This window comes from Meleagris gallopavo, chromosome 13, assembly GCF_905368555.1.
Source record: "Meleagris gallopavo chromosome 13, MGAL_WU_HG_1.1, whole genome shotgun sequence".
Taxonomy (NCBI): Eukaryota; Metazoa; Chordata; class Aves; order Galliformes; family Phasianidae; genus Meleagris; species Meleagris gallopavo.
The window spans coordinates 404,205-424,026 of record NC_139416.1 but is presented as its reverse complement, the minus strand read 5'-3'; the positions used below and the strand labels follow the sequence as shown (position 1 = coordinate 424,026).

At 50.1% G+C, this 19,822-nt stretch overlaps 1 protein-coding gene across 3 annotated transcripts in view; it reads left to right on the top strand.

Annotated features, from left to right (window-relative positions):
* Positions 1-19,588, top strand: part of GNAO1 (G protein subunit alpha o1) — a 117,991-nt gene extending 98,403 nt beyond the window's left edge. The window contains exons 5-8 of one of the 3 annotated variants that reach the window (XM_085234792.1): positions 2,018-2,146; positions 2,588-2,717; positions 15,789-15,942; positions 17,804-19,588. In XM_085234792.1, coding sequence (XP_085090918.1) covers positions 2,018-2,146; positions 2,588-2,717; positions 15,789-15,942; positions 17,804-17,991 — 601 coding nt within the window. In that variant the 3' untranslated portion in view covers positions 17,992-19,588. Of the gene's footprint in view, positions 1-2,017; positions 2,147-2,587; positions 2,718-8,006; positions 8,161-10,998; positions 13,710-15,788; positions 15,943-17,803 lie in introns of those variants that run through there. The other 2 variants (XM_085234793.1, XM_085234791.1) reach the window with 2 other exon arrangements.
* The last annotated feature ends 234 nt before the right edge of the window (positions 19,589-19,822 follow it).

Here is a 19,822-nt window from a genome sequence, read left to right as displayed (position 1 = left end):
GAGGCCTGGAGGACACGAGCAAATTGTCACATGTCATTACTGATTGGAAAGAACCACTCAGCACTGCGCTGCTGCAATGCTGAGCCCTTCGGCCAGCAGCAGCTCTTCATCCACTGCACTCTCAGCACAAAAGGAGGATCTGAAAGGCAGGAATAATTAATAGGAAATGACTTAAAATGCAGTTGAATCATAGGAAACTGCAGAAAATGGAGATGGAGGAAGAGACCAAGGTCTGCAGGGCACCTGCAGGAGGAAACACCATTCCTGATCTCTTATAGCTCCACTTTCTACCCCTTAGCATTTCAGATCTTGTTCTGGAGGACAGGGGAAGCTTGAGTCTCTGAATTGCAGCGCTGCAGAGCTTCTGGGTCTGTGCGGATGCGTGAAGGAATGCAGCTGTCTCTTAAATAACAGGAACTGACAACCAGCTGTGAGTAGATGAGTGATCATGGCCTCGGCCGTCACAGCGAAGGCACTCGTTTCAGCGACGAGCCAATGAAGCCCCATTCATCTATCCACAGCCCATCACAAGACTATTAAGAGAGCATCTGTCATGAAACCACAGTCTCTTTAAATGCTTGAAAAAAGGCACAGTAAAAATAACTCTCCTTATTTACTTTTCTTTGGGTGACACAATTCCTGCAAATCTTCAGCAAAAACGAACGACAAAACCTTCACTCCCTCTAAACTCATACTTACTGGTGAAGATGATGTCTTTTCCTGACATATACACAGCTCCTCTTACTGCTGGGTAACATGCAGGATGCCCAAAAAACAGAGATCCAGAGGGCCATACTGCTGCTTGTGGACAGATTTGCTTTGCTGTAGTCACAGTGCATCTCACAGACTTGAGATGGCAGCTCCTGGATCTGGAGGTAGGCAGCTGGGCTCTGTAATGCACACCTGTCCTCCTCTAGGAACCATAGAATCATGGAATCATGAGGGTTGGAAAGGACCACTGAGAGCCTTTCGTCCAACCATCAGCCCGTCACCACCGTTGAGTGTCTGTGTTCAGCTCAGCAGTGGTGGGAAAGAGTTCACTGAGTGATGCAGCTAGGTGCTTGCCATTCACACTGACTGGTACTCCAAATCAAATTCCTTGTTTCCTTGAAAACTGTTTCATTGTGTTTCATTGTCTCGGGTTGTTTGGAAAAATCAGCTTGAATGTGGATGAAAAAATGGATTGTGCTCATATGGGCACAGCTGTAGGGCATCATCTACAACATTCCACACCAAAAGGTAGGACTTAATGCCCAAAGTTCCAGTATGGTGAAGCATTGCCTATGGTCATCGATTTTAAGCCAGGGTGAGAGTAAGGGTAAATATCCTTAAACGTTTTAGAAAATGAGCCCTCCACTTCCCAAAAGACCTTTATGCAAACTTGCAAATCATCACGTCTAGGCTCTTGGCCCCTGGCTTTTGGCCAAGCAGTTTATCTCCCACAGTACTGCTCTGATGTTTGATTCCACACCAAAGCTACGTGGGGCAGATTTGTCTGACTTAACTCGGCATGCCATCCCAGAAAGCAGCCTGACCTGGTCCCTTCCCAGCAGAGAGCATCCTCCAAAGGGTGCTCAACCCAGCTGATCCTCTCTGCTACAGCCTCTTCTCTAGCAAAGCTGCAGTGCTTTGAGTAAGTCCTGAGAGCTGCATGTGGGCAGCACCTAGCACAAGGGGCCGACCAGGACCTTCGTCCCTCTGGGAATAAAACCAGCAAGTAATATTAAAACGATGTATTTTCACAGATTGCAATCAGGGCTTACAATGCACGAACACTTAATTTCCTGCTTTCGGTCTGCTATCAGATTTTATAGTTGGGATTGTGGGTTTGGTTCATGTTTGTGGTTTTTTTTCTCAGAATGGGAGAGTTTTCTTCTTTAACTACAATACGTTCAGCCATGAAAATGAGATTGAAAATGATTAATAGGAAGCCGGAGGATTTATCTGAGATTGGCAAAGATTAATGGGAGCCTTATTCTTATCTGGTTGTTTTCTTTTCTCCCTCTCTTCCACTTAGCTACCTAGACAGCTTAGATCGAATCGGAGCTGCAGACTACCAGCCCACGGAGCAGGACATCCTTCGAACCAGGGTCAAAACAACTGGCATCGTAGAAACCCACTTCACATTCAAAAACCTCCACTTCAGGTGAGTCTCAAATTGCACACACCAAGGAAGTTGGTGTTGAGGCATTTCTGGGAGACATCAGTACCATAAGTTTGTAAATCTTGTCTCATAATTCCTGTTTGTATATCAAACAGCTCTTTTTAAGACTGGAGCTTGTGCTGCCTTCTTCTAACCCAACCAACACTTCTTTGCTTGGAAAGACAATATGAGATTGGCCCCAAGTCTCATAAATAGACAAATATTGGCCAAATCTTTTTTCCAAAATGAGTTGATCATACACAGTAAGCTCTGTGTATTGATGAACATGATGACAGCCAGCAGAGAGACCGAGCCAGAGGTTATCAACCTCTTGCTCTGCGTTTGGAGCCTTCCAGGAACATTTTGGCAGGAAAGTGCCCAAACTGCTGAAGGTTCCCTCACCCCACAACGAGCGAGCGCTGATGGTCCTGTCCTGTGCCGCAGGCTCTTCGATGTCGGAGGGCAGCGGTCGGAACGCAAGAAGTGGATCCACTGCTTTGAGGACGTCACGGCGATCATTTTCTGCGTGGCGCTGAGCGGCTACGACCAGGTGCTCCATGAAGACGAAACCACGGTGAGTGCCAAGCGGGTCCCACAGGGTCCCGTGCTTCTTCATGGGATGTCATGGAGCCAGCACCGCTGGGAGACGGCCATGTGCTGGCTGTGGGACTGCAGTTACGTGCTTCTGTGCGTCGCTGCCCCTTTGACATCCCAAGGAGGCTTGTCCTCCTCCGCACTCCCCAAAAACAAGTTCTGCATTCCAGGTAATGGTTCATGTGCTGGTGAAGTCACAGTGTTTTACTTCTCTTTTCTGGTTGATCTCTGTGTTTTCAAAGTGTGCTAACAGGACTCTGTGTCCGGAAGCAGAGAGGCAGATGGGTGGGCTTTTAAAAGAAATGGAAGGAAGAGGTCCTATAGTGGTGTAGAGGTGTGGGAGCGAGGTGCCCTCCTGAGGCAGGCTCAGGCAAGGAGCAGAACCTATTTCTTCAGGCTACAAAAATTCATTTTCATGAGTAAAAGTGGAACTGCTTGATTCCTTAGGTAATTTGCTTCAGGAGAGCTTTTATAACTTCCTACTGTGACATTAGGCTCAAAATACCATCTGGAAATAAAGTTAGTAGGGACCTGTGCTCTCTGATATTAGAAAGAGTGCTATTAATACAAATGAGTTAAATACACGGAAAGGATGCGAGAGGACTCATTACTGTATTCTAGCCATTCATTCAGTGTGATGGAAATGAAAGCTTTCAGGACTAACAAGTGCAGCAAGCACCCGGTTGCATTTGTCTAACAAAAAGGAGCCAAAAGCCATACTTCAACCTGGATAATTATTTCATCTATGCTCAGTCTCACACCTGCCAGCCCTGTCTGTCTGAGGGTCTTTATTCTCCTGCTTGTGAGATGTCAGTCCTGCTGGTGAGGAGGAAATCGAGGAAAGTATGCTGTTAGTTACCACTTGTTTTTTCCAAAAGACTGGAGGAGCCAGCCTTTTCCAAACTGGCTATTTGAGTGCTGGCAAACTGTTGAATGAAATTACTTGAAGTTTGTTTAGGTGGTACTGGGACCAGAATTCAGGGTATTTACATCATGACTATGTACCTCCAGGTAGCTAAGCAGACCGATGAAGATACCCTGCACCTCCTTGTGACTGCTCATTTATAACCCTCAGTATATAACCTCCTTCTGCCCTTATCCCTGATGAGGGTTGCACAGTTTTTCTGTAGGATTCACTAGGGAGGAACCATAATCTTCTGCCAGGATGTAAAAATCCAGGCAATAACTCAGTGCCACGCAGCCCTGCAGCTGGGTGAGTGTGGGGGGACACACTTGGGGTGGGAGCAATACACAGGGAGAGGACAGGTGTTCAGGGCAGGGAGCTGAGTTGTAGCCTGAGAGGAGAGCAAGGTGTTCTGCTGGTTTGACTTTGGCTGTGATGCCCAAACCATGATGCTGCTGCTGAAATCGGAATCTGCGCAGCTCCAGGTTTGCTTTTACATCAGTAAGGGTCCAGCACAGCACTGACATTTGCTCACTGTTCCCTTCTGACAAAGCCTTCCTGGGGATGCTGAGCAACAGGAGAGCAGAGGGAGCTGCTGTTCATTTACACATTCGCTGTAAATGCGGAGAGCATTCTGCTCCTGTATGGTGGGTTGCCCCTGCCTAACCCAAATCAACATCAGAGTGTGGACAATGCAAAGCAGCAGAATGACAGCATGGCATCTTGCCTGCACCATGGGCAGTGGGAAGTGCAGCCCTGCAGACACCCTGTCAGCAAGGCCCCATTCATACACCCTGCTCCCTGGTAGCGTAGTGCCTCTCCAAACAGGCAGCAGAATGCAGCACCTCTTTGGCCAGCTGATTTGCTGTCTGCCTGCATCCGTCACATCTGCTGGTTTTAATGACGTAAATCAGTGTTTATTGCTTCTCATTTAGAAAACACGAAAAAGAGGGCAGCTAAAGTATGGGTGCTGATCCTCCATTTTGTTTTCTGTAGAAATGTGTGCTGTGGTGCAGGCACTTTCCAACTTGGTTAAGCCACTGAAAGTTTGGAGGGTGCACAGGTGTGAAGATGCCTGCAGAGCTTTCAGTGCTGGCAAGGGGAGGAAGGAGCCCTGCTGCAAGCCAAGTGCATAAAACACTTGCAGAGCTGGTGCACAGAGGCTATAGCTTTTACTGATACGTCATCATCCTCTTGGCAATAAGCACGGGGTTTTGTAATGGCTTGCAATTGTTTCAAACAAGGCTGAGCAAAGAGCCTGGTGAAATGCCCACTGAGCTGCTCCATCCTGAAGCTGGTAGGGAAGGGTCCCTAAGGGTTGTCATGTTTTATAAGGGACATGTTTTCTCCCCACCTCCCCACCACAAAGAGGAACCGCATGGATGTCAAGGAAGGCAACTGCTTCTCTACATCCAGATCAGAAAGAAAACTTTCTGCATCTGAGACTTCTTGGCCCATCTTCCCCTGTAGATCATGCTTTGTAAAGGAAGACCCAGTCACTCACATGGCTCACATTGCCCCAGTCACCATCGTATGCCACTTGTCCCACATCATCATGTCCCGGTACTGGCTGCAGGGCTACATGCTTAAGCAGTGAGGAGCAAACCCACACGGAAATTCAGGCAGTGCTTGGTTTTGCATAACAGTGCTATTTTGTCTCAATTGTGCCTTACTGTTGTGTTGTATGAGAAGAGATCATTGGATGCAAAGCCTCAATTCTGTAACTGGAAGGAGAGATGGACAGCAGTCACATCCATCAGTGAAATTGCAGGAGATGATGAACAAAGGCAGGTTTGCATTGTTCCTCCTCATGTTTTAAGACAGGGATGATATGGGACCTGTCGCAGGAACCATTGGTCCTCTGCTTCTTCTGCAAAGCGCCATCACAAGAGAGGAGAAGGATGCATATTGCTGCCTCTGGAATGACGATATTTGGGTCATCCATACTGAGCTAAGACATGAGAGTATTGTCTGCATCCCCATTGCTGAACGCGTAATGGGTTGGAGGCACCGTGTTGGTGACCCTGGATGTGCATTAGTATTGGCCTGTTGGTTTGTATTTCCTTTCATGTCCCACTTAGCGTGCTCTGTGCTATCACTGGGCAGGGAAAATTGAATTGCAGCACTCAGAAATTTCCTTAGCAAGTGGCAGCAGCCTGGGCATCTTCGGAAATAAACCATGAGGGAGATATGGGGTTTCTGTGCTTAGGATATTGGCCAATATCCTTATAGTTTGCACGCTAGTTAGCACTTAGTTGCCAAGGAAAATACAAGAGAGGCCAGGTCAGGCAGCCCCATGGGGCTTCAGAATTGTCTCTGGAAGTAGAAAGGATCACAGAATTTTGCCCTAACCGTCATCCCTCCAGGAATACCCTGATTGGTGCAGTGTATATGTTCTGGCTGAGACTGAGTGCTACGAGTCGCCTGCTCCTTGGGAAGCACTGTGGTGCCTAGTAGGAGGGGAGCAGGGGGGCTTCTGTGGGGCCCTGGCACAGCCGTGCTGCTGTGGGCCATGCCTGGTGTGCAGCAAGGCTTTGCTGGGAAGGGCAGTGAGGTGGCACGGTAAGTACGACGATGCCATGGGATGCATTCCTGTATTTCTCTCTGCTTTTGTTTTCAGTCAGTACAGACGGTAAAAATGCTTTCACAAATGTTCCGTGGGGGACCCTGCTGACCAGCAGTCGGGGGTCTTTGCTCCTCGTTCCCCTGACCCCCCTCCAGTCTCCCCTCTCCTCCCAGTGGGCCCTGCGTGCTGCCCACACCAAATGTTTGTGGGTTTCCATACGGGCACAGTTCTGACGCCAGGCACAATGCAGCGAGCGAGCAGGGATACAGCACACAGACCTGGGACAATCCCCACACGCGGATTGCGGCCGGCACCGCTAACTACGTGTATTTCTGCATTTGCACGTTGCACGTGGTTACAACCTCCTGCTGTGCCGTTGTGGAGGAGGGGGGTCATGTCCCGCCAGGCTGCGCCCGTCAGCAGCTCAAGTGCAGCAATGCAAAGGGGAGCGTTAATCGGCACCGCTCTGGGCTCGATAACGTGTGCGCGGATCGGAGCGGGGTGGGGCCGCGTCCTGCCCTGCAGGATTGCCAGATATTGGGGGGCTGCGCCGCTCTGCGCCAAAATCCATCGGCACTGCGACCGCGCGGCCGCGACGTCTGCGAGTCCTGCGCGTGCCTCGGCAGCCCCACGCTGTGCCATAACCGCGTCCTCAGCGCGCCCGGCGGACGCGGGCACCGACGGCCAAGCAGCACCGAGCCTCGGCACCTCCGCGACCCTGCCTAGCCAAACAAGGGCCCAAAAATGAGCATTTGAGACACCAACCAAATTTGGCAGGTATGGAGCTTCTCTTGAACCAAGAAAAAAAAACACACAAAAAAAACCATTGAGTTTGGAGTTGGAAGCAGGGGGGAAGATGGTGGTAGGGTGACTTTGCCGTGAGCTCCTCCCGCTGTGCGGTGGGCCGTGCAGCTCTCTCACCGGTCTTTTTTCACTCCTTTTCTCTCTTTCCTTTCCTGTGTGTTTTTTGCATGACTTTAACCACAACGCTGACTTCTTGACCTCATGGCAAGCAGCTAATGTTCTTTTGTAGGGCGTGGGCTAACGCCACTGGTAGCTGCCTGACTCGTAGCTCGCTGTTTTTAGATGCCCTTCTCTGTGTTTTTCTTAATATTTTTCCTCTTTTTCTCCTCTCTGCCGAACACTTTCTGTTCAAAAAGAACTAAAAGCAAATTTCCGAAATTCCTAGACAAGCCCAGACAACAGCACTAAACAAAATAACTGAGAAGGCAAAGCTCACGGCAAGGTCATTCCCCAGCTTATGTCACCTGCAGGTCTGCTTCCAACTCGAGATTAATTCAAGGATCTACCAGTCCTTGGTTAATGTAAAGAACCGATTGTGTGCTGCACACGCTCAAGAAAGTTAAAAAGAAAAAAAGAAAAAAGAAAAAAAAAATTTGGAAAATCTGCATGAGCTGCACCGACACATGAATCTGATCAAAGAGCAAACGTGACTCCTGGTCCGTGCATGGTGCATGATGATTTCTGTGAGCTGGGATCATCCAAATTGTTTGCTATGCGAAATCAGAACAGCTCTATATAGCTGAATGCCCTACAGTTACTAACTGTACATCAGACATTATAGGGACTGCATCTGTGTATGTATATGTGCATTGTTATAGGGATGCCGTATGTGTATGTTCAGCTGTATGTATATATACATTTATGATGTATATTGTAGTTGTTGTGGTTTTTTTGTTTTGTTTGTTTTCCTCCTTAATTTAGTTGTTTTAGATTTCCTTACGTGTTGAACAGCCCCGAGTCAGTGCCTTTGGCCTGATATGTTCTTTCCATTGCAGAACCGCATGCACGAATCACTGAAACTGTTTGACAGCATCTGCAACAACAAGTGGTTCACAGATACGTCCATCATTCTCTTTCTAAACAAGAAGGACATATTTGAGGAGAAAATCAAGAAATCTCCACTGACGATCTGCTTTCCTGAGTACACAGGTAATGAGAAAGCTCATGTGTGGGGTGCAGGGCAAAGGGATGGGAGGGCTGCACGCTGCGCTCCCCACCGAGGCAGGCAGTGAGCTGAAAGAGTTCTGAATGCACAGCTGTGCTCCCATCAATTTCTCTGCAGAAGGTTTTTTTTATCTTCACTAAATTCCCAATCATCTCCAGTGGGTCACAAAAAGCACGGGAGTGACTTAGAAGTTCTTCGGCACTGAAGAGCCACCGCTGCTCATCAGGGCATTTGCATGGTCAGGGTATTGGCACAGTGATGGCATTTGCAGGGAATTGCACAGCCCTGCTTCCTGCTGCCTGCCTGGTGCCTGACCTGCTCATGATGGGAACACATCGCCCAGCAAAGTCTGCAGCTGCACCCTGCTGCTTCCCACTGCAGATCCCACAAACCTTCATTACCATTCCAAGAGGGCATCATAAAAATAAGCTTTTATCATCATGAATTATTTAAGTTCACCAGAGACATCCACATGAATCAAGCTGACAGACAGAGAAGCGGATCTCTTTGTCAGAAAACATAGCTGTGAACCAGGAGCACCAGGAGCGTCACATTTCTGGGCAGGCCAACAAATTATTAACCAGAGCTCCTCTACCTCTGAGCACTTCGTTTTTGCTGTGAATAGGGAAGAGCAATCCAATCCTGCTCCTCTGGGCTGCATGGTGGATCATCAACTCTGCCTGAGTTCTGAGGAGCATCTGCATGTTTCCTCTGCGGGGAAGGTCCAATTGTTTGTCACCACCACCACATCTCAGCCATCTACTTGTCCCCTTGCTCCAGGCAGAACCACAATATTCCTGGCACATTAGTCTAAGAGGTCTATATTTGAATCTATACTAAAAGATCTAATACTTGAAGGGAGAATATAAACAGGAGGGGAGAGCAACTCTTCACCAGGGTGGATAATCATAGATCAAGGGGGAATGGTTTTAAACTGAGACAGGGGAGGTTTAGGTTGGATATTAGGAGGAAGTTTTTCCCCCAGGGAGTGGTGAGGCAGTGGAACAGGTTGCCCAAGGAGGCTGTGGATGCCCCATCCCTGCAGGCATTCAAGGCCAGGCTGGATGTGGCTCTGGGCAGCCTGGGCTGCTGGTTGGTGACCTGCACACAGCAGGGGGTTGGAACTGGATGAGCACTGTGGTCCTTTTCAACCCAGGCCATTCTATGATATGACTCTATGATCTAACAATGGAAATGGCACAGACTTTGTGTCTGAAGGCTCATGGTAATGCCAACCTCATGTTTTTCGTGGTTGCAGATTAGGATGTTGCTTGCTCTCTTTTTGATCACTGTGTTCTTTATCCTGGAAGATTTTTATCTTCCCCTCTTCCTCTGTGCAACAAACCTGCACCTTTCACTCTTTCCTCATCAAGTTTTGTGCACCTAATTTAGTTAATCCTCCCTGAAGTCTCCCAGTAACCCCATTCCCAAATAGCACCCTTCCATACTTCTGCTGGCAGAGGTTGGAGCAGCCAGGAAGTGTTAGATGCTATTTGTCCTCCCCAAGATGAGTTCTGTACTGGGGGCAGCCCTCAGTTCCCATCCAAGTGCCGGGAGGAAAACAAATATGGTTTGCTCCAAGAACACCTCATCCCAGGCTGAGCCAGTGCAACGCTCTCCAGCTCTCAGCGTACTCCAGATTCCCTCAAGGTGCCATTCTGGATGCCCAGCCCATAGCAAACGCCTTGTAGCATTGGGAAAAGCAGTGTGAAGTGGAAAGTTGTCCTGGAGTTAAAAAAAAATATTTGATGAAAGCCTGTGAATCAGACAAGCAGGATTCTGACATCAAAAGTCGGTTACACAAAATGCTTTTGATGAAATGAAGTTTCTGATGTCCATTAGTTCTGCTGGCAGAGAATTATTAGAGATCTGCATTCACAAATGTGCTAGCTGCATGCTAGAGCACCGCCTATTTCCATCCCCTTAATTCACCCGCGCTTTCAACTAATCCACAGTGCTCAGCTGCACAGCAGCGCAATCCAGGCTGTGCTCTGAGCTCATGTGATTCCGGCCATCCGGGATCTAAATTCTAAATCCTCGAGCAACCAACATTCCTGCATCTCCCAGTGCCCTGCTTGTGCTCAGCACACAGACCTGGCCCAAACTCTGCACAGCTCCTCGTGCAGCATCCTGCTCCTGGCACACATCCTTGTCATACCTCAAGCACATCTTAAGTCTTCTGGCCTCCATGTTTTCAGACAGCAGTGGGGGTACAGATGACAGCCACTCCTTGTTGCCTTCAACCGCAGCAAATCACAGCCCCAGGGAGAGCTTCACTGTCCTGTAACAGTGTCTCTGCAGGAATTGGACCTGATGATCCTTATGGGTCCCTTCCAACTCCAGATATTCAGTGATTCTGTGAAAACACCAATTGAGGGGGAAGGATCCAAGCGTGGATCCATGCAGGGGCCGGGGGAAGTCGAGCCTCCCAGATCTGTGCCAGGTGGAGCTGTGTGTCAGACAGTGCCTGTCATCCAGGATGACTTTTTTTGGTGCTTGGCCACCCTTGAGCTTCTTAGAACACTGCCTCATGCGTGAGGGCTGCAGTTTGGCACAGAGACTCCTAATGAGGAACTCCTCCCGACACGATTTTGGCCCTGCAATCCTAAGTCATCCGAAAGGCCTAGCGAGGTGATGGAGACAGGTCAGGCTGGACAGGGCCCTTCTTTGATTCTGAGTGAGCATTTTTGTCTTTCAAAAGAAAAAGAAACAGAACCACCAACACTTCTTTGTAGCGCGGTGCCCTAGGACGCGGTGCTGTGGGTGCAGGTTCATGGGCACCCCCTAACCAGCTCTTCCTCTCTGGGTTCATCTCTCTGCAGGCCCCAGCTCCTTCACCGAGGCAGTGGCGTACATCCAGGCGCAATACGAGAGCAAGAACAAGTCTCCCAACAAGGAGATCTACACACACATCACCTGCGCCACCGACACCAACAACATCCAGTTCGTCTTCGACGCTGTCACGGACGTCATCATCGCCAACAACCTGCGGGGCTGCGGACTCTACTGAGGCCTCAGCAGACAGGTCCCCCTTCTGCTTCCCCTCCTTGGAGGGCGATGAGGAAGGAACACGTGAACCCTTCCCTCTGCCCAGAACTGCAGCGTCCCACCTTCCCCGGCCCTCTCCTGGCTTATTTGGGTTTATTTTCGGTGAATTCCTCTTGCTGCATCTTTCTGCTCCTCCGTTCCCATTTGCAGTGCTGTAGAAGGAGCTGATGCATTTCCCAAAAAGTGCATTTCAACTGCCAAAAACAGTAATACCCCATTTAAAAAAAAAATAATAATCAAAGCCTTAAAATATTTGTCAGCAACAGCATAGTTTGGATCCAAATCCATTTTTTTTTCTCCTTGAAATTAAGGGATATTTGTAATGCTTGCTATTTATCTCTTCCAAAATTGCCATCTCCTGGGCAGCAGCAAATCGTTTTGATCCCATCGCTGCAGCTCCTGCCCCTGGAGGCCCAGGAAGAGCCCCAGCAGCCTGGCTCTGTGCTCTGCTCTCTATTAGTGACACAGCCACTGGGGCCTGAGTGAGACAGGCACAGTTACAGCACCTCCCAAGCGATGCCTAAAACTGTTGCAGATAGCAGTTTTACCTCAATATTTTCAGAATTAATTTTAAGATCTGCCTGGTGCTCCCAGTAAAGTGGCTCCCATCCCCAGCCCTGTTGTGCTTTGCTGGGTCTCATGTGGAATGGCTATAGGGAAGTGCCCATGGTGGGGATTTCCCTGTGTGCCAAGGAAGGATGTGTCCCAGCCAGGGCTCTGTGCATGTCACGGTGGCCCTGGGGACGCTGTTGGCAACCCACAGCCCTCTGCCCCATGGTGGGGACTGCAGAGAGGTGTCCCAGAGCCCTTCCAGACTGACTGCAGTGCAGACTGACTTCAGCTCTGGAACACCAGAAATATTCACACTGGTTTCCTGCAGCCGGGCTGTACCTGTAAGGCAGGGATGTGCTTTTGGAAGCCCCATTGGAAGCCAGCAGCAGCTGGTGGATTTGTCACTCATGCCCCTGCATTCTGGAGGTGTGGCTCCAGAGCTAGTCACAGAGTTGGTCACCTGCCAACCAGCAGATGGGGAAGGTTGACCTGTCTGCTTCATGGGGAGGGAGCTGAGCTGAGCCGAGGTGAGCGATGGAGCAGGAAAAGTGCAAGGAGAGGGGAAGGGGGGAGAGCAGGAGACGGGTGAGTGGGGAGGAGCTGGGAAGCTTGGGTTGGAGACAGAAGTTGCAAAGGACGGTAAGGCAGGTGGAAGCAGCAGGAGGGAGGAGAGGCTAAAGAGCTGAATGTTAGTTCCAAGAGATACCTTAAGTGTATGTAACTGTCAGCTCCAGGACAGAGCACCTCATGTGCAAAGTGCCCCAGTGCCTTCACCAGCAGCAAGGCCTTATTAAGCCCCATCAGCAGAATCAGCTCAGCAGCATGTGGGGTTTGGAGGTGCGCTGTTTCTAACCTTTACTGTGCCTGACATTTTCTCCAATTCACCAAGTCACAGAGGCTGTCTCCAGTGAAGGCAGCACCAAACCAAAGCCTCGGGAGGGTCCGGAATGGAGCATGCAGGGCTATTTCAGGGAAGAAAGTGTGAATTAACCCTGGATGTGGCTGTGTCACCACTTCCCCGTGACTGGCAGCCCAGGCAGTGCAAGCCTGGGGCAGCCCACGTGCCAGCCCAGGCAGTGTTCCCAAGGTGGGGAGTGGGGACAGGAGGCAGTGCTACAATGGAGACTTTCCTTTCCTTTGTCATTCTGTACATCTAAAGCTCCATTCCAGCTGCTGCTGTTGGTGTACTGTTCCCTCCTTCCCAAAAGACGTGCCTTCTGGAGGTGATGCTCCTTTGTGAGTACCACGTGCAGGGCACACGAGGGATCCGAGCAGAAAGGGAAAACGTGGTGCTGCTCTGTATGCAGCACCAGGTTCAGGGAGATGGCAAAACTCCATCAGCTCACTTAGCTGAAGGGCAATTCCAAAGACGCAGAACCCCGTAGGAGGAAAACCTTTCCAGGGGCTGATAGCAATAAGCACACACCCACAAGCACACCTGAACGCACAGCCGCATGCTCCAAAGGCCACATCTCCTGAGCCCTTAGGGACCCCCTCAGAGAGTGCAGCACAGCCGTGCAAACGACCCCGCAGGGACGGGAGCTCTGGCAGCACCCAGTGCCCCACAGTGCCTTCACCGTGACCAGCCTCAGCCCTCCGCCTCGCACACAGAGTTGAAAGAGGAACCCCAGCCCTACTAAAACCCCACTCCCAATGCAACACCCTCTCCCCACTCTTCCTTTCCCCCTGCAGCTCGACACAGGAGCAGTGACCGTCACCGCGGCTCTGGGCGCCATCCCCTCCTCCCACCGGACCGCCGAGCCGCTCCTCCCGCATGTCTGATGGCCCCAACCGCATTAACTGTAATTTTGTACGAAGAGTGACTGTCCACTGGTTTAATAGAACGTTAGCTATTGTAATAATTTATTGGCTGTCAGTAATGTATTTATTAGTTACAAAATGTTAATAAAGTGCCAGCTCTTTTCTAGTGTGAGAGGGTTTTATTTGGTCTCCCTTGGCATGTTCTGCTTCTTGGCCCCAGCATCGGCTGTTCTTCTGCTCCGTGCACATAGAGCAGCCATCCACGTGCTGGGTTTCCTGCTCTGGCCTCGCACCTGGAAGAGCACTGACAAAGGATGAAGCCATAAGGTGAGAGATCTTCACCCCAACATGGCTGTGTCGCACTGCTCATTGCCAACGCAAGCAGCCAGCTGCAACACTGCAGGGTAAAGAACAGCCTTGTGCACCACGCTCTTTTGAAGACCAGGCCTTCTTCTGCGAGGCTCTCCTGTTGCAAGCATCTGCATGAAAGGCAGTCAGACAAAGCATGGCGATTTGGCACCATGCATTGCAGACGGCGTCTTCGGCTTGTTGCCGGCGTTGCCCCAAGCCTTCCTCCAGCGTCGTGGCTGCACACCCAGCACCAGCAGCAAGCATTGCGATGTTCTACCTCTGTCAATCAGCGCCAGCACAGCGACAAAAGAGCTATTTCTGGTTCATTTCAGCAAATCGTGCTTCTCCCCCACCATGGTGACACAATACTTGGAGCACCTTTCGGTCCCCTCAAAATAACACTCGTGTCACTTTATTCTTTTGTGTTTGATCCAAAGGGCTTGCATTACCGGAGGCAAGAAATAGAAAGCATGAATACCAGTTTGAAGAAAGCAAGGGAAAATTTTCCATCAGCCTCAGCGTAGGAAAATCAGCTGTCATTGCTGCTGCCTTCACTGTATTCAGCGCTGCGGCTTCAGCAGGACCTGGCCTCACAGCTCCATCCTGCAGAGCTAAGGACCAGCTCCAGGAGCACCAGAGGCTCAGGAAGAAGGGTTTTCCTTTGTGTATTTGTCGTAGGGTTTCCTAACATCTCCTCCAGGATGATGTCCTGCATGGGTGTCCGGAAGTCATCAGGGCTGTTCTTGCTGCATTTGGGGCTTCCATCCCCCAGGCACAGCCTTTGTTTCCTCCGCTCCTCCACCACTCCTTTATAATGTACGTGTGGAACGAAGTGGGGTGAACAAGGAAACGAAACCTGCCCTGCTGCCTGCGGAAAAACTCCAGCCCTTTTGCAAAGGCCGCTTGGCCAAGGTGAGAAGAGTCGCGTCCACTTGTAATGGTTTGTTTTCAGTCAGTCAATAGGAGTTTTTAAAATATGTGTATAAGGATCAAATGAGGTCCAGAAGCTCTGGAAAGCAGCTGCTTGGCATTCACAGCTCTGCTTCGCCAAGGAAACGACAGCGTAATCTCAAAGCCTTTCGAGATGAAATCAGACATCTGCTAAATTTTGCATGCAAAAGCTGCAGCCGAAGTGTAGCTAAGAAAATGACTCACTAATAAAACATTCATGGAAAACTCCAAAATGTGTAATTGGGTCATCATTTCATTAGGGAGCACCTGCACGCTCCTGGATGGTGAAGGAGCACTGCGTCCCGACTGCCCACAGCCCTGCAGCCCCTCGGCATCGCCTCCTTCTGCTCTCCTTTCCCTCTGTTCTCTCTGCTAACAGCTCCCACAGCACAGGGAAGGCCAGGCGTGGTTTGTTCATGCATGAAAGGACTACTAAACAATACGGTTTTTAGTCGTTTCCTCTATGTTCCTGCTCAAGCTCTCACATGCTTTAAGCCTCCCCAGAGCAGCCCAGGAGGTGGGCTCGGCAGCTCCCTTTGTGCCCTGTATTTCTCAACCAGGAGCTGCAGTTCCCAAAGGCTGAGGATATGGCTGAGGGCTCCGTGGGGCAGCACCTGCTGCACCCTGGGCTGTGCCCCACCGTGATGGCACCACGTGGCCCACAGGTGGGTCACCCCAGAGCCTGCAGCCCCTTCCCCAGCCCTCTCTTTGGGCAGATGATGAATCAACAGCTCTTTCTCCACTGTTTCTTGTGATTCCAGCATCAGCCCTGCCAGGAGCAGGGGGTGGTGGAGGAGAAGCTGCAGCCCCATGCCCCACCTCACCCTTACCCCTGTCTGACTGTATGGGTTTTGCTTCCTAACCATTTCAGTGTGGAAAAACCAGTTCTCCTCTCCTCTAACTCTCTCTCTTTGCCTTTCTCTCCTCCTCTCCATGCTCCCTGTTGCAGAACCGCATGCACGAATCTCTCATGCTCTTCGACTCCATCTGTAACAACAAATTCTTCATTGATACCTCCATCATTCTCTTCCTCAACAAGAAAGACCTATTTGCCGAGAAGATCAAAAAGTCCCCCCTGACCATCTGCTTCCCCGAGTACGCAGGTAGGTGTGGGACTGCAGCTCAGAGCTGGGGAGGGTCATGGATGCTGAGGCACCTCCAGGGGTGCACCAGCCCTGGGCATTCCTTGGGGTCTTGTTTATGTTTGGTGAATTCTTGCAGCAAGGGGAGCCGGAGCGCTCTCGGTGCATCCCAAGTGCGGAAAGCTCCGCGCTCTGAAGTGCTGTGAACGCCTTCACCAGCATCTCTGCTGCTTGTGGTAATGCTCCTTCTGCCTACGGGGCACCCGAGGCGCTCACTGGCCACGGGTCAGTATCCTCTCCCCACACAACACCAGCCCCATGGCGCAGCCGTTGGGTTGTCTGCAGCCACCCAAGGGGATGGGCCGCCATTGGCACGGAGAAGACCAGGCCAACGAGTGGTCAGGGTGCTCCTGCGCTTGGCCATGCTGATGGGGCCCGAAGAGGAGTGGGGCTGCGAGCACCCCAAGGCCACAGCTCCCACCTCACCCTCTGTGAGGTGTAAAGTGCAGTCCTGGGGGGAAGGAGTCTCTACAGTGGAAATCTTTCAAATCACAGGAGATTCGTACTTTTTAAAAAAGAGTAAATGAAACCAACATGGCTTGGGAAAACAAACAAACAAACAAACAAACAAAAAAAACGAAGAAAACACAATAGAAAGATGTCTGCTCTGAATATTCTAAGGGAAAGAAATTATCTCCCGTCTGGGAAGCTCCAGCACCTCCCATGAGGGCTTGGTGCCCCTGCCCTGGTGCACCTCTGTGCCCCCATGGGCACCCCAGGGTAATGCAGATGGGCCCAGCCACAACATTCCTGGATCCCAGCACAGACACAGCACCACTCCCACTGTCCTTCCTGGCCGATCCCCAAAGCACATCAGCCCATTTTCCATCCCCAAGGCTGGGGCCAGCCCTACGACCACATTCTGTGTCTGAAAGGAGGGGAAGCAGGCGCACTTGAAAAGGAAACTAAATCTGCAGATAACAGTGACTCTCCCAAAGGCGATTTCAGGGGCATAATTCAGGCTTTATAGCTCCCTGCGAGGAGCCTGGTGCAGCCACTCTCATCACTGTAAGCTGCTTAATGCCATAATGCACATTTTTCGACCCGAACATCTGGCCCTCCTCCAGCCTGCAGAGCTCCCCAAAGCACCAAGCAAAGGGCATTGGTGTGGCACCGAGGGGCTCCCACACACCACAGGGTGCCTCTGGCCCACCCCAAGCAAGTCCCTTGTCCCACCCACGGGTGACAGTGGAGGGGGCACCCAATGGACGTCCCAACTCTTTCCGCTGACGTTTGGCCCTGGGGCTGCCCAACACTATGCGATGTGTGGTGGGGACTCATCGGTGCTGCTGGGATGGGCATCCCTGGGGGTGAATGGACATCCCTGGGGATGGATGGGCAACACAGGAATGGATAGGCAGCCCTGGGGATGGATTGGAACCCCTGGGGATGGGTGGGCATCCTTGTGGATAGATGAGTGTCCTCCATCACAGTCTCCATTTGCTGGGGGAAATAGGTGGGTGGGGTGGGGAGGGCAATTTGTGGCACCTGGGGAGGGAGGAGCCTCTGGCAGAACCCAATTGCTGGCAAAGAGGGAGGAAAGGGGTAAATGTTGAGGCAAAAAGGGTGGATGGGGGGGAAAGGGAGAAATTGGAGTGGGAAATGGGGTAGAAAAGGGGAGAAGGGGCTAAAGGGCCATTCCTGCGGAGCCATCAGCCCCATGGTGCCGGGGCACAAGGCTGAGATCCTGGCTCCCATGGAAGAAAGCTGAAATGGCTAAAAAAAAAGGAAAAAACAGTAGTTTGGGGCTGTTCCTTGCCCAGTGAGCATCAGCTCGATGGGGTCCAACCTGACGTCCCCGTGCCATCCCCTGTGCCCACAGGTCCCAACACCTACGAGGATGCGGCCGCCTACATCCAAGCACAATTCGAGAGCAAAAACCGCTCGCCCAACAAGGAGATTTACTGCCACATGACGTGCGCCACGGACACGAACAACATCCAGGTGGTGTTCGACGCCGTCACCGACATCATCATCGCCAACAACCTGCGGGGCTGCGGCTTGTACTGAGCCCTGCCGCGGCTGCGGGCCCCGCGCACCCACCCACACCGCACCACACACACCGAGCGCAACGGGAGAAACAGCGGGACGGAAACAGTCGTAACCATAATCATGCGAGTTGGTAAATAAAAAGGCGTAAGGAAATTATATATATACGTATATATATATATAAAAACAAAGCAAACGAAACAACAAATCCACCACCACCTTTCTGTTGGTCTCAGAGCCGCGGGCAGGAGGGGGGACCTTCCCACCTGCTCTGGGGTTTGGGTTTTTTTATTGCTTTTCTCTCTTTTTTTTTTTAATTTAAAATTTCTGTGGGGTGAATGGGTTCATTCCCTACTCAAGGATGGCTATTATTTTTTTATTCTATTCTATTCTATTCTATTCTATTCTATTCTATTCTATTCTATTCTATTCTATTCTATTCTATTCTATTCTACTCTACTCTACTCTACTCTACTCTACTCTATTCTATTTTTAAAGAGTGAAATGATAGAAATGGCAGAGCTCGCTCCTGACCACACGTCCTGGCCAGCAGGGAGCTGAGCTGCAGCCCTTCTCCCATCCCTTCCCCGGCGGTCGGGCAGGACGCACAGCGGCACTCAGTGCGGGCAGAGATGAGCTGCCATCCGCTCTCTTCTTTTTGTTTTGTTTTTTTCCTTTCATTCTTTTTTAATCCTCCCCCCGTCCTCCCCCTACGTAGGTGACCCCCCCCTCCCAGCCGGCAGCCGGGGGTGCGGGCGGTGCCGTTCTCCATTCCGGGGTTTTTTCCCCCATTTTTCCCCATGCAGAAGCACAGCCCTCTGAGCTCCCACCCCACCTCACCACGGCCACCGCCTCTCTTGTCATCCGGGGTTGATCTGGGGGCTCCAGGGAAGGGGTATACATATATACATTTGTTTTTTCTTTCTCTCTCTCCCTCTTTTTTTTTTTTTTTTTGTTTGTTTGTTTGTTTGTTTAGGGTAATTTTGTTTTTTTTCTTTTTTTTTTTCATTTTTAACTCTTTCCAGTGAATGCTTTTCCGTGCTGCTTTTTTCTTCACACCCCCCGCCCCCCACACTCCTCCCTTTTAGTGAATGGTGTTTTTTCTCTCATGTGGGGATGTTTGTGCTGCAAAGAAAAAGAAGAAAAAAGAAAAAAAAGAAAAAAAAGAAAAAAATCTCAAAAAAAAATCTTAAAAAAAAGATGAAAAAAATAAAAAAGGGAGAAGGAAAATAATTTAAAAATTTTAAAAACACACACAAAACCACAAAAGATTTAAAAAAAAGATTAAAAAAATCGAATGTAGTGTTTACATTAAAGCCACAGTTTTCATGACCAATCCTTCGCCATTTCTACTTGATTAGTAATGAGATGTCGTCACAGTTTCACTTTTAAGAGTTACCTTTGCTGAAGAAGAGCAGTCACACCTGTTTAAAAGGAAATGAATAAATAAAGAGGAAACTAAAAATATTATATATATATATATATAAAGCGCCAGGTCTTTCTAAGCCTTTCTATTACCAATCAGTGAGGTTTCTGTGATATATTACACACTGCCAATCTCTTTCTCTGACTAATGGAAAATTCATGTGTAGCTCAATAAAGAGAATGTTTGTCTGTACTCCGGGCTCTCCCCTCCCCGTCTCCGGCTGCTTCTTTCCCCACTCCCTCTTCACTTCTCCTCCCAAGGGAAGGGGAATTATGACAAAAATCACTTTTTTTTTTTTTTTTTTTTTTTTTTTTTTTTTTGAGCACATAAAGTTGCCATCAGTGCAGCCCCAGAGCCCCACACTGGGACCCACGGCTCTGGTGCTGCTCCATCAGGATGCACCCCGCTGAGCGGAGCTGAATCCAT